Below are 13,123 nucleotides of genomic sequence, written 5' to 3'. Positions count from 1 at the left end.
TGTTTTACGCTTGATTGAAGCTATGGCTACATCCAGCTAGCACTAGCTGTGGGGGCTTCTCACTAAGCGGGCTGCACATACTCCCTTCTGGGGTAGGACAAGGCCAACACACCCGCAGCAGCGCCGGTGCCGCCCGGTGCATCACCCTCCGTTGCTAACAGTGTAGTTTTATTTCTTTTTTTGGGGGGGGGGGGCTCCGTGTAGCTAACGCTAGCCGTCCCGGACTAGCTTAGCCTACGTGCGGCGCGTCGAGCGGCACCGACCGGCAGCGGGTTGTCCATTCCCCGGGACGTCAGTATCAAACACTCACTGCTGCCGGATGACTTGTCCGCGTCTCCCCGGCATCGTTTTCTCAAAACATCTGTCGGATGGCGACGCAGAAGCGACATTCCTTCGCAAGAGAGCGGCTACATTGATGCAGCGTCGAGCTAACGCTAAAACACACGATTTCCGGTGAAGGTTTCAAAATAAAGCTCAATATTAAATGGAATAAGGAATAAAAGCAGAAATGAGTTAAAACTTTTATATTAATACCACTGTCAATTTCCGACTTACATCAATAACCTTGACTGAGTGTAGGTATGGGTAAAAATATAGGTTTGTGTATAAGTATGTATGAACGTACACATGGCTTAATTAAATCTCTCACTTAAAATGAGATAATTTCCCAGTAATTCTTTCTTACGTCTATGCTGCATGACAATTCATTAGTTGATCCGTAATTAATAAGAAGACAAATCACATTTCACGTTTGTTAACATTTAATACGAGATAAAATTCGCCTTTCGGCTGATTCTGTTTGGGCTGCAGTAATAACAATAATTATATAATAAAAATATAATAATAATAATATAATTATAATAATAATTCCATAATAATGTGTTACATCAGGTCTCAGACATATTATAGAATTGACAAAACACGCACATGATTCTCTACTACGTAGATAAGATGCCACATTAATAATGTCTAAAATCCAACCTTAAAATTCGAGCAGTACAAGACAAATAAAAAATATTTACGTCATAAATCAGACTAATACAAATACTTTGTTTTTATTTTGAAGACCACGCAGCAACACTTTACGGAGTATTCCGGGCGAATAAAACTAACTTGGTGCAGTTGTGGGCGGGGCTGCGGTTGCGGGACCAATCGCATTGCCCGGGCCTGCTTCATGGATGATGCCCTTTTTTGGTGACGTCCTCGTGAGACTGCGACACCTAGCGGTGGATAATTGGCAGCGTTCTCAGCTGTCACATAACACGCGAACACGTCTGATCTTATTTGTCTGTGCATTTGATGATTAAACATATTCTCACCAGAATCAGGAATGAATATGAGAACAACTTGTGATAGAACAATGAGTTCCCGTCGGCGATTGTTGGTGAAATTACATCCAGCTCTATTTGCGTTCTTGAACACACCCCGCTGAGTACCCCGATTGTGTTCGAGGGGAATAATGGCTGCGGAGGAGCCGTCTCCACCATCTTCCCTGGAAGGCAACAAACCAGGCTTCCCAAAGAGAATTCTGGCCAACAACCTCGAAGACAAACATTTGTGCAATTCGTGCCAGAACATCCTGCGGCGGCCCGTGCAAGCTCAGTGCGGCCATCGCTTCTGCTCGTTCTGTCTAAACACAATCGTGAGGTGAGTAGCGCCGCGGTGGCAGCGAGCTAGCGACAACGGACGTGCGCGCCTCGCTACCAGCCCTCGTTCAAATATCCTTATATTTAACGCCGCCCTGCTTATTATCACGCGGAGCGGCGTGTCCAGCGCCGTGTCCGGCGCGCTATACTGCCTTTAGGACCAGCGGAACAATTCGGCATGGAAGTATCCTGGAAGCGATCGCTCTTTGGTCCAACCCAAAGGTGAACTTTGGTGGGTTGCCGTGTCACTTCGTTGTGAAGTCCCACTCACCTGTTTTGCGGTTGATCGGATCGATGGCCGCTGATACCGGGTCGGTTGTGTGTCCAGATGGTGCAGCTTGTCCGCTCCTGGTCCACCCAGTCCCTGTTTCCGGGGACAGGGAGCATCTCTCGGGTGGATGACCTTTGTCCATAAACCAGATGACCTGGCAGAGGCTTGCCTTGCATCAGGACCATTTCTTGATATTGTTTTTATGATGTCGTGAACGAGAATACTCGTGTGTGTACTCCGTGTTGGTGCAGCAGAAGACCCGATTAGAGGGACTCCGTCGGGACGCCTGTCCCTCAGGAGGACAGCAACCGTTTCTCGTTTTGCTCACCTGCCTGATGGAAGACCTGTTGGACCAAAGTGTGGGACACGTCCGCTCACGTTGCTCTAATATTACTGAAACTGAAATTACGCGTTAGAAACGACGTTGATTCACATTCAATCTGTGCTTTTGCCTCAACTTTAGTCGGAAAGCGTTCGTTTGCTGCTCCAGATCAGAATCTCGAGGTCTTTGCAGAGACGCTTTTGTTTCTCTTTCGCGTATTCTGGCAGTGTTCCTGTTGAATCCTAATCCACGGACAAAGACCTCCAGTTCTGGAATATTCCTGTGTCAACGCCCACCACAGGTTTTCTATGGATTCCACTGAGGCGACTGTGACGGCCTCTAGAATGAGCCAGGACTCCTTCTGAAAGCAAGCCTTGCTGGGCTTTGATGTCTGATGGGGATCATTGTCCTCTTGAAATGTCCAAGCTTCATCTTCCTCAAAGAAGCTGAGACACGTTCTTCTCGGCCAGACGAGACCTCGCTGTTGGGAGGGGGGGGGGGGTGTTCTTTCTTTAACCTCAGCTTCATTCTTCCTCCTCCAGACATGCAGCTGATCCAGAGGCCCCAGATGTTCCGGTTTGGTTTCATGGCTCCGCAGGACAGCATCCCAAATGTTCTGGGTCTGATCTAGAGAGTTCTGAGCTACTGGAGACACTCTTCTGGGTCTTTAGTGTCAGCACTACCTCACGGATGTTTGTTCGGTCTGCTCCAACCAGTTCTTCCTTCTCCATCGATCCTGGAGGGAAACTAGTTAGCCTTTTTCTCAGACAATTCATTTCATTCCATTTGTTGAGAGAGAATAATCTAATCCGGTGAGAAGCTCTGCCTTTAGCCAATAACGAAACAAAAGCGTTAATAAAACCGAATTTGTTCCCCCCAAACCTTCAATTCCATAACATTTATTTTCATCACATGTTTCCGAAACGAGCCGCCTCCTGCTCCGAGGTGCCGCCGGGCCTCATGCAGAACACTTGAATACTGATGGAGGCATTTAGGGTCATGTAAGTTCACAAATCAAAAAGCATTCACAAGAGCCTTTCTAAGGCATTGATCGATAAATGATATTGAATCTCTATTATTAATTAAAATGTTGGTTTTTCTGTCATCCTTCTGATCATCAGGCGCTGACTCAGCATCTACTGTCTGACACATTATTATTATTATTAATAATAATGATCAATACTCATGTGGAATTTCCTTCTTTCAAGTTCTGGACCACAGAAATGCAGCGCTTGCATCAAGGAAGACTTGTTTGAGGAGCCCACCTCCATTCTCCAGCAAGGTGGCGTAAGTACGCTTTTACAGTTCATGGGTTGATGTTGAAATCCAGAGGACTTCCAGACGTCGGCCCATTAGGTCGTCACACCGATCAATGGTCCTGCGGCGGTTTGCCCCTCGTCATGTGACCAACGCGTCCATGGAAATGCCCTTACAATGTGGAATCGCGTTATTTTAATCGTTGGCTGGATGGTTCCATAAATAAAAATCCAGACTGTTTGTTTTCTTTGGGATCTAGATCAGAAGCTTTTGAAGATGAGCCCAATTTGAGACCTAACAAAACAGTTTCAGTTCCGGTTTGATCCAAGTACAAGACAATTATACCTCCGCCAAGGAGCTCATGTGTTTGTCAGATGAAAAGAAATCTGAAGATGGGTCTTGGTCTGACTTAAATCCCATTAAACAGTGAGAGCAATCTGGAAACCCGTCTCGATACAATAAAATCTGGATTTTCCCATTTACTTTTTCACAAAATCCTATCTTGTAAAATCTGCATTCACTCGCCAAGAATCAGTCATAAAGGGGTCCGATCTGAACCATCATGAAACGTGTTCTGGATCTGATCCAGAATGAGGTCAGGAACAAATATTACATTTTAACATTAAAACCCATTTATGGATTCGGGAATCAGTTAAAAATAACTCTGATTCACTTTGACCTTTCAGTCAAGTTAGGAGGGGGATGAGCAGCTTGGTGGAGGTCTGAGCTCTCCGAGTGCTTTTCCAGTTTACTCATAGGCTGACCAGATGCTGGGTGGTCATTATGATTATGACAATAATTACATTTATTTGAGATTAGTATTAAAATGAATACTGCAGGGTGAATGATTCATAGTTCTAATAGTTAAGTTATCTTTATCATTAAAACCCTTGGAAGAGGGAACAATTTCAACAAATGGTTGGCAATCTACATGTGTCCATCATCATCATCATCATCATCATCATCATCATCAAATTCTTACTGCCATTATCGAGTTGACGTTGTTGGAACACGCTCTTTCTTTGATGTGCATGTCTTTATGTTGGGATATTTAGTCTCCACTGGATCGTTTCCAGAGTTCAGAACCAAACAAGCCTGTAAGTGTGTGATGCCAGTAGAAACAGCTGCAGCTGAGGAAGAGGAGTGTGTTGCCAGTGTCCTGATGCAGAGTGGAGCTCCTCTGCTCCCCACCACTGAAGACACTGTAAAGCAGGGGTGTCAAACTCATTTTCTGCAAGGGCCACATTAGCATTATGTTTGCCCTCCAAAGGCCAAATGTAAGCGTAACACAGTAAAAAAAAATTAACTAAATGTAATGTAATTCAATGTAAAATAAATGTAACTACTCCTTAACATGCTGTTAAATAACTATTTATTTTTATGTTTAATTCACCGTAATTACAATAAAATATTCATTTTTGATATCACTTTTTGAAAAGGTTGTAACTTAAAAATTGTTAGAGATAAAGCCATACTGTAAATGAGAAAAATCACAAGTATGAACCAAAGTTTGTGATTGGAATAAATGAACACATCTAATAATGTGGAAAAGTTCCATTCAAATGCAATCATCACGCAGGAACAAAGATAATCGATACAAAATCACCTTGTCTTGTCATGGACATGCAGAAACCAAAAAAAACCAACCGAAGTGGGCAAGATAAAGAATATTCCCCGAGTCGATGCCGCGGAAAAGACGTCACTTTCAGGATCAGCACTGGACAGCTCCATATGTAGCCGGTTACAGCTCCATATGTAGCTGGGATCAACATTTCAGCACATGCTGGAAAAGACAAAGAAGTTCAAATAACTTTCAATAGTCACCACCAGAAGATTATTGATTTCCTGACTGCAGTGTGTTGCTATTGTTATTGACGTGTTGCTGAATTTTTCCGTTTGATCGGTTCACTACTTAAGTTACAAACCGGGCCTTGAGTTTGACACATGTGCTGTAAAGGAACGTCTGCTTCTCATCGCAGGCTTTCCCTGACAACGCAGCCAGAAGAGAGGTGGAGGCTCTGGCCGCTGTCTGTCCCAGTGAAGGATGCTCATGGAGGGGAACTATCAAAGAATATGAGGTGGGCAGTAATGCAAAGCAGGCTGTCAGATTATGTGTGTGTGTGTGTGGCTATGCAGTTGTGTCTTTATCCGATTATGAATCGTTTAAAAACCACTGATAACATTTTGATAGTTCTCAAGATATGTTATTGGATGGATTTTTACAGTTACATGTTCCTGGGCGGCATGGTGGCATAGTGGTTAGCGCTTTCGCCTCGCAGCAAGAAGGTACCGGGTTCGAATCCTATCCTATCGGAGTTTGTATGTTCTCCCCATGTCCGTGTGGGTTTTCTCCGGATTCTCCGGTTTCCTCCCGTCTCCAAAAAATTTCAATGCAGGAGAATGGATTATTCCAAATTGTCCGTAGAGAGAGAGGGAGAGAGAGGGGCATCCGGGGTGTACCCCACCTCTTGCTGGGATAGGCGCCACAACGTGACCCCCAAAGCAGAAGGAATGGGATGGAGTAACGCGTTTCTTCCTGTATCAGTTCTGGATTGTCGGTCTTTAAATGCGGCGGTTGTTCTCGCTGCTTTCCTCTTTCCTTTGCTAGGCGTCTTACTGCCTTTGTTCAGATCCATGACTAAGAGCTCAAAAGAATAAGTCAGAAAAAACATGAAGCGAAAAAGGTGCAGACCGACTCAAACTGAACCTACTCCGCTAGACCCCGGTAGACTCCGGTAGACTCCGCTAGACTCCGCTAGACCCCGCTAGACCCCGCTAGACTCCGCTAGACTCCGCTAGACTCCGCTAGACTCCGGTAGACTCCGCTAGACTCCGGTAGACTCCGGTAGACTCCGGTAGACTCCGGTAGACTCCGCTAGACTCCGCTAGACTCCGCTAGACTCCGCTAGACTCCGCTAGACTCCGCTAGACTCCGCTAGACTCCGCTACACTCCGCTAGACTCCGCTAGACTCCGCTAGACTCCACTAGACTCCGGTAGACTCCGCTAGACTCCACTAGACTCCGCTAGACTCCGCTACACTCCGCTAGACTCCGCTAGACTCCACTAGACTCCGGTAGACTCCGCTAGACTCCGGGAGACTCCAATAGACTCCGGTAGACTCCACTAGACTCCGCTAGACCCCGGTAGACTCCGCTAGACCCCGGTAGACTCCGCTAGACTCCGCTAGACTCCGCTAGACTCCGCTTTCTTCCGTGTGTCTTCGGCCCGCCTCAGCTCCACTTGCGCATCTTTGTTTAATTTTTTTATTATTATTATATATCTTTATTTAACAAGGCGAGTTCACCTCTGCTCCTCTCGTGTGTTCGAATTTCGAAAAATCTGCTCGACTCCCGAGGCATTTTAAACTTTTTGTTCGAGAACTGAGTTTCCACTCAGTTATTTTTATTTTTTTCTCTGGAATATGTGTCATTTAATGAGCAAAAAATGTACTTTAAATGAAATTGCGCCGTGGACGTCAGACCATAGCGTAGTGAGCGTCAAACCAAAGGTGCACCCGAGTTAACGGAACAGTAAGATGCTGGTTGGTCCTCTGCAGGCCAGCCACGAGGACAGCTGCGACTTCACCATCGTCCTCTGTCCATCCTGTAAAGAGCTGATGAGAGCCAATGAACAGGAGCGCCACGACGAGAGGGAATGTCCGGAGCGAAGACTCAACTGCAAATACTGCAAAGAGCCCTTCCTGTTGAAGAACATCAAGGTCAGGCTTGTCTGAGCGTGCGAGCCTTTCGCACGACGCTGGGTTTGCGTCTCAGTTCTTCTTTGTGTCTCTGCCTGCGTTTAACGGCCCTGTTTCTCATTCGCCCCCCCCCCCCCTCCCTCTTGTATTCATTGTTTTTATCGTCTTAAATGTTTTGTTCCTGCCCGTCTTTTTGATTTATTGCTTAATTTCATGTTTATCTATGTATTTATTTACCTTCATCAGCATCAGCACATAATTACGAAGCATTTAATAATGCATTTCATTTAGTAAACAAACCAGCCGAGTAGAGTAAAGCCTCGACATGCGAGCGTTCCGAGACACGAGCCGGCTTCTGGGCAATATTTAGCATTAAGGTACGAGAAACATCCAGACGGTGGCGCTAAATGGCCGAGCGCTGCGTGGGCTGGATCTGTGAGGATTCTGTCAAGTCAGGGGTCCAAAGAAAGCGAGTGGCGAGGATGGCAGTGAGGAGAAAAGACGATGATGATGATGGAGATGAAGCTCTATCTCACCACTGAATTTGAGTTCAGGAAAACATTTTAACATTGAAAACTCCATTTATGGATTAAAAAAATACACATGAACTGTGATTCACTTTGACTTTTCATGGTTGGTGTATAAAGATACCAAGAACAATCTAGATTCTAGAACCTTCTGGTGCTGATCCGGATCACCATGTGGACGGTGTAGATCCAGTTAGGAGGGGAACGAGCTGCTTGGCGGAGGTCTGTGCTCTCTTGAGAGCTTTTCTAGTTACTTTAAAAAGTTTTAAACTACCGTTGAGTGTGAGCTTAAGAGCGTCGCCCCGACTCTGAGATTCTAACAATATCGTGTGACAATAATCATCCAAACAACGTCTAGATTCGTGCTCGTGTCTGTTCGTGGACAGTCAAACCCAGTTGGTGTTTGGTAAAACCTTTTTTATAACATTTTAAAGGAAGAAAATACAGAATCAGGACTTGGGGTAGAAAGCTGCCTTTAATGTCCACCATCATGTACAGAGGAGAGTATGCGGAGACGTTTCCTTCATTATGAACTAACTGTACTCTGTTTTTAGGCTCACGATGAAATCTGTCCAAAGTACCCGATGATTTGTGAAGGATGTGCAAAGAAAAAGATCCCCAGGGAAAAGGTAGACGAGAGGCGGATGTGTCGTCCAGTGCTTCTCATAATTCTCTTGTTGCCATTTCGATCCAGCAGCATCTTCTACAGATCATTAGCTTCTTTCATTTGTTTTGTTTTGCAGTATGTGGACCATGTTAAGTTCTGCAGTAAATGTAAAGCACCATGCAGATTTCATGTTGTTGGCTGCGATACGTCTGTAAGTAGATATTTTTTGTCATAATTTGCATAAAAAAACCCCCAAAATGTGTCAAGATGGCGAAGGTAATAACTATTGGATCGTGGAATGATTGATGAGTCAAGTTAAACGATTGACATCAAAAGACGTCCGTTAGCATATTTGTGAAACGGCAACAAGACGCTGTCGTGTTCATGGAACGGTCTCCATTACATCGAGAAACTTTAGTTCACCAAGAACGTCGAGAAACTTTAGTTCACCAACTTGTTGCATTATTCAATAGTTATTACAACGTGCTGCCACCTGCCTGTGACTTTGTGCATTACTCTATTATGATAGAACACGAAACATGATGTGTTCAGGTTTGTTACAGACACGGCCACAAGAATGTTTTTTCTTTTTTCTTTTGATCACTTATGTATTGAATGAATTAATAGCATGAAGGGATGAATGTGTGCAGAACGAGGCTGGAGGACTCCTGGTTTCTGATCACGGAGCACTTTGAATCACCTTCTGTCTCGTGTCTTCCGAGTCTCTAGATGTCTCCCGCCTGTGGGACCTATCAGCCAACTTCCTGTTACTGAAAGCGGTCTATGATGTGATGATGTCATTTCCTCTGCCAAGGAGGTTGTGTTTTTGCCAGCGTAGTTTAGCTATTTGATGATATTTCTGCCCTTTAAAATACTATTACCATTTAGAAGGGGTATTTAGGGTTTGCTCAGATCTGACCGTTTATTATGAGACACACACAAACATAAGAAAGCAGGAGTGTGTCTGACACTTCCACAGCAACGTGTATGTGTGGATGTCAGGGCTGTTGGGTTAGTCCATTTGGTCACTGGCTGCGTTTACATGGACACATTTAATCAGATTAAAAGCCTGATCGGAATAAAAATGCTTTTTGTACACACCCAAATCGGATTAGTCTGGCCCAATCAAGATCATTCCGATCAAGATTTTATTCAGAGAGGGGGGGGGGGGGGGTTTATGACGATTTATAATCCGATCGGCGCACATGCAAACGCGTGATCCGAACTTTCGGCATAACCCGTCCTCACCGGGCGTGTCTGTGATGTCAGCGATACGCGCTTCTGTTATTGGCTGGATTTGTGGCGCTAAAATCGACAAAAGTGCAGCTCCGTTTGGGAGACTTAACGCAAAGTAACAGCGCAAACTGGGGAAAAGCGGAAAAGGGCGGAGCCATCTTTTGTTCACAACGGAAGCCGCAACGGCTTCTTCTTCTTCTACTACTCAAGTCCTAATCGGATCATTATTTTTAGCTATCATGAACGCAGTGCATCCGATCGACTGATCGGGTGAAAGACATCTTGTCCACGGAAGCGCGGCCCGTGAGTCGAACCCTGACCCCCTCGCCACGATGGCCGGCGCCCACCGTTGTGCCAACGTAAACCTCGAGTGCTTCAAGCCTTTGACAAAAACCTGCCTCGCATCGCCGCTCGTCTTGGCCCGTGTCCGACCAGCGCCTCTCATCGGACTCCGAGGCGTGAAACAAAGATGGCTGACTCCCTGCGAACATTAAAACGTGCCGAGCCGACTGCTTCCTGTCGTCGTTACCTTTTAGATCTTGTTTGTGTTCAGTGGATGAAGGATCGGATTCATTCAGCCGGTGGCGTCGGATGGCGCCTCGTGAACGATCCTCGCATGTTGCATGTCCCCTTGATGAGGACACGCCCGTGTATGAAAAAGCATGGCGGACATACATTATTACCCGCTTCATTGCTTTGCTGTGTGATTTAACAATGCTCTTTCTCTCTTGCTTCATTTCTCCAAAGCTTTATTGATGCTCTTGCGTGTTTTCCCCTTTTCCTTCGTGTCTCACCAAGGTGGAGAAGGAGAAGATTCATGACCACGAGCGGCAGTGCTCCTATGAACACCTCAACCTGCTCCTGCACTTCATCATGGGCATCAAGGTCAGCCTGGAGAGCCTGCAGCCGCAGAGCCTGGAGGCGGCCAGCCACAAGCTGCGGGAGCTCCACCAGTCCCTGAGGGACCTGGAGCTGAAGGTGCGCCGAGTCGGTGGAGGCGGCGGGGCTCCTGTGCAGGGTGCGTGCGCCCCGACCCCGGGCGCCTCCTTTGCGCCGCCGCCGAGTGCCGTGGGAGCTGCTCTGGAGCTGCAGCTCCGGAGAGAGAAGACCAAAGTGGGCGAGCTGGGCCGGCGATGCCAGGAACTCGAGCTCAAAGTCAGCACGTTTGAGGACATTGTCTGCGTCCTCAACAGAGAAATGGAAAGGTCCTGCGCCGGCATGGAGGCGTACAACCGGCAACACCGACTGGACCAGGATAAAATCGAGATCCTCAACAATAAGGTTCCCGATGCTTTGCTTTTCACAAGACGGCGCTCTACCTTTGGTCCGGATGTGTAACCGCATGTGATGCAAAGAAACTCTTTAAGGGTCCCATGTTATGAGACGCTCACTTTCCCATGTTTCTACACTATTCTGGTGATTTTGGGTCTTTATCAAACCCAAAACAGTGAAATAAACCATCCAGTCGATCCTGCGTAGTTTGGGTACAGAAACGCTTCTGGAAGAAATCCTCATTTATGTTACGTCACGTTGATAAAAACGTGCGTCCCTGTGTCTGCGCTCTGCGGGTCCTCGCTCTACCTGCGGGATTTGCCCTGCACAAAGCACATTTATTGCCCCTTTTTGAAAGGGCCAATCCGTGAACCGTTGAGTGAACGTGCGTCCCTGTATCTGCGCTCTGCGGGTCACCGATTTTGACACGCCGCCTGTCGCTGTGCTGCAGGTTCGTCAGCTGGAGAGGACGGTGAGCCTGAGGGACCTGTCCATTGTGGAGATGGACGGCAAGATGAGGGAGATGTCTGCGGCCACCTACGATGGCACCTTCGTCTGGAAGATTTCCGACTTCACTAAGAAGAGGCAGGACGCCGTGGCTGGCCGCGCCCCTGCCATGTTCTCCCCTGGTAACTAGCGTAGCGTGGTACGCTGTACTGCTTCAATACTTCTAAGTGAAAACGGTTCGGTCTGAGCCTTTCCCATGTCAGAGTTTGTCCAAATCTATGTGGACAGCCATGTCGGCACATTTCAAGCAGGTCACTGGCGCAAAATTCAAATCGAACAACAAAGGAACTCGCACCCACAACTCTTCCAAACGGATGTCTCTGGTTCAGTCCTGTGATACTTCAGTCCTGTGATACTTCAGTCCTGTGATACTTCAGTCCTGTGATACTTCAGTCCTGTGGTACTTCAGTCCTGCGGTACATCAGTCCTGCGATACTTCATTCCTGCGATACTTCAGTCCTGCGATACTTCAGTCCTGCGATACTTCAGTCCTGCGATACTTCATTCCTGTGATACTTCAGTCCTGTGATACTTCAGTCCTGTGATACTTCATTCCTGTGATACTTCACCTTTCACTAATAACATCGGAGCAATAAGACAAACCGGTTTTGAGTATCTGTCCGATTTCCCTTCTGCGGGTGAATAAATGTGTCGCTCTTGTCCGGCCTGTTTTCCAGCCTTCTATACCAGTAAGTACGGCTACAAGATGTGCCTGAGGATCTACCTGAGCGGCGACGGGGCGGGCCGAGGGACGCACCTGTCGCTGTTCTTTGTGGTGATGAGAGGACACAGCGACGCACTTCTCAAGTGGCCTTTCAACCAGAAGGTAACGCCAGGGCGTTGATCGTCTCATTTATGTAGCGTGAGAATGAAATGGTTCACATAACAAGAAACAGCACCATGCGGGCTAGTGGCCGGCCGCCCCCCCCCCAGCGCAGTGGGCGGCGCTAATTGTCCTCCCGGTGGACAATGGGCAGCCTTTGGTGATGTCATCCTGTGCAACGGTGGCCGATCTGCTAGAGCCTCCGCCGTTGTTCCCACCGTCGTCCTCACTCAACCGGCACATTCTCAGTGGTGGGCGGGGGGGGGGGGTCATCACCAGCCATTCTCTGCCAGACGCCCTCCAGGCCAGCGGCGGCGCTGTAGCAGTCTTTCTGCCTTTTTGTGGTGGTGGGGGGAGTTGGACGAGGGTGCGTTGGAATCATCGAACTGAGAGCTGAATGATGCATGTGTGTGTGTGTGTGTGTGCGTGGACTGCAGGCTTCACTTGTCCCGCTCCAGATGTAAGGCTGGACTCTGTGTTCCCAGGTCACCCTGATGCTGCTGGACCAGAACAACAGGGAGAACATCATCGATGCTTTCCGGCCCGACATCTCCTCCTCGTCCTTTCAGAGGCCGGTCAGCGACATGAACATCGCCAGCGGCTGCCCGCTCTTCTGTCCGCTCCCCAAGCTGGACTCCAAGAACTCGTACATCCGCGACGACACCATCTTCATCAAAGCCACCGTGGACCTCACTGGGCTCTAGTCAGACGATGAGGGCAGAAGCCGTTTGACTCCAGTGAAGCCCGGCGCTCCTCGGGGGCCGGGCTGGACGGGAGCGGATCGTTGCTGCTGGGAATGACCAGAGCAGGAGTCCAGTCATCGTGGGCGTGGCCACATTCCAGCCAATGTTGCTCTGCTTTGAGTTTCTACTCGACTTCCATGTCCAACAAAAGTGGTCGGACCGGTGAACACATTCCAGACATCCCAGGTGTGTTTGATGTCCTCATCAAAGGAG

At 47.6% G+C, this 13,123-nt stretch overlaps 1 protein-coding gene across 1 annotated transcript; it reads left to right on the top strand.

Annotated features, from left to right (window-relative positions):
- Positions 1 to 1,459: 1,459 nt before the first annotated feature.
- On the top strand, positions 1,460 to 12,871 carry LOC137918223 (TNF receptor-associated factor 2-like). The gene is made up of 10 exons (XM_068760985.1): positions 1,460 to 1,647; positions 3,448 to 3,526; positions 5,476 to 5,574; positions 7,055 to 7,216; positions 8,277 to 8,351; positions 8,466 to 8,540; positions 10,364 to 10,846; positions 11,289 to 11,466; positions 12,022 to 12,170; positions 12,653 to 12,871. Exons 1-10 carry the CDS (start codon positions 1,460 to 1,462, stop codon positions 12,869 to 12,871), a joined length of 1,707 nt encoding a protein of 568 aa, XP_068617086.1.
- The last annotated feature ends 252 nt before the right edge of the window (positions 12,872 to 13,123 follow it).

The sequence above is a fragment of the Brachionichthys hirsutus genome, chromosome 4 (assembly GCF_040956055.1).
Source record: "Brachionichthys hirsutus isolate HB-005 chromosome 4, CSIRO-AGI_Bhir_v1, whole genome shotgun sequence".
Lineage (NCBI taxonomy): Eukaryota > Metazoa > Chordata > Actinopteri > Lophiiformes > Brachionichthyidae > Brachionichthys > Brachionichthys hirsutus.
The sequence above is the reverse complement of the archived record's forward strand: the minus strand, read 5'-3'. Positions and strand labels throughout refer to the sequence as shown.

What these genes read in the sequence shown, in the direction of transcription:
- LOC137918223 (XM_068760985.1), top strand. Translation starts at nt 1,460, where the DNA reads ATGGCTGCGGAGGAGCCGTCTCCACCATCTTCCCTGGAAGGCAACAAA. An exon ending in GAACTATCAAAGAATATGAG is followed by an intron (nt 5,575 to 7,054) that starts GTGGGCAGTAAT and finishes GGTCCTCTGCAG; the next exon opens with GCCAGCCACGAGGACAGCTG. An exon ending in TCGAGATCCTCAACAATAAG is followed by an intron (nt 10,847 to 11,288) that starts GTTCCCGATGCT and finishes GCTGTGCTGCAG; the next exon opens with GTTCGTCAGCTGGAGAGGAC.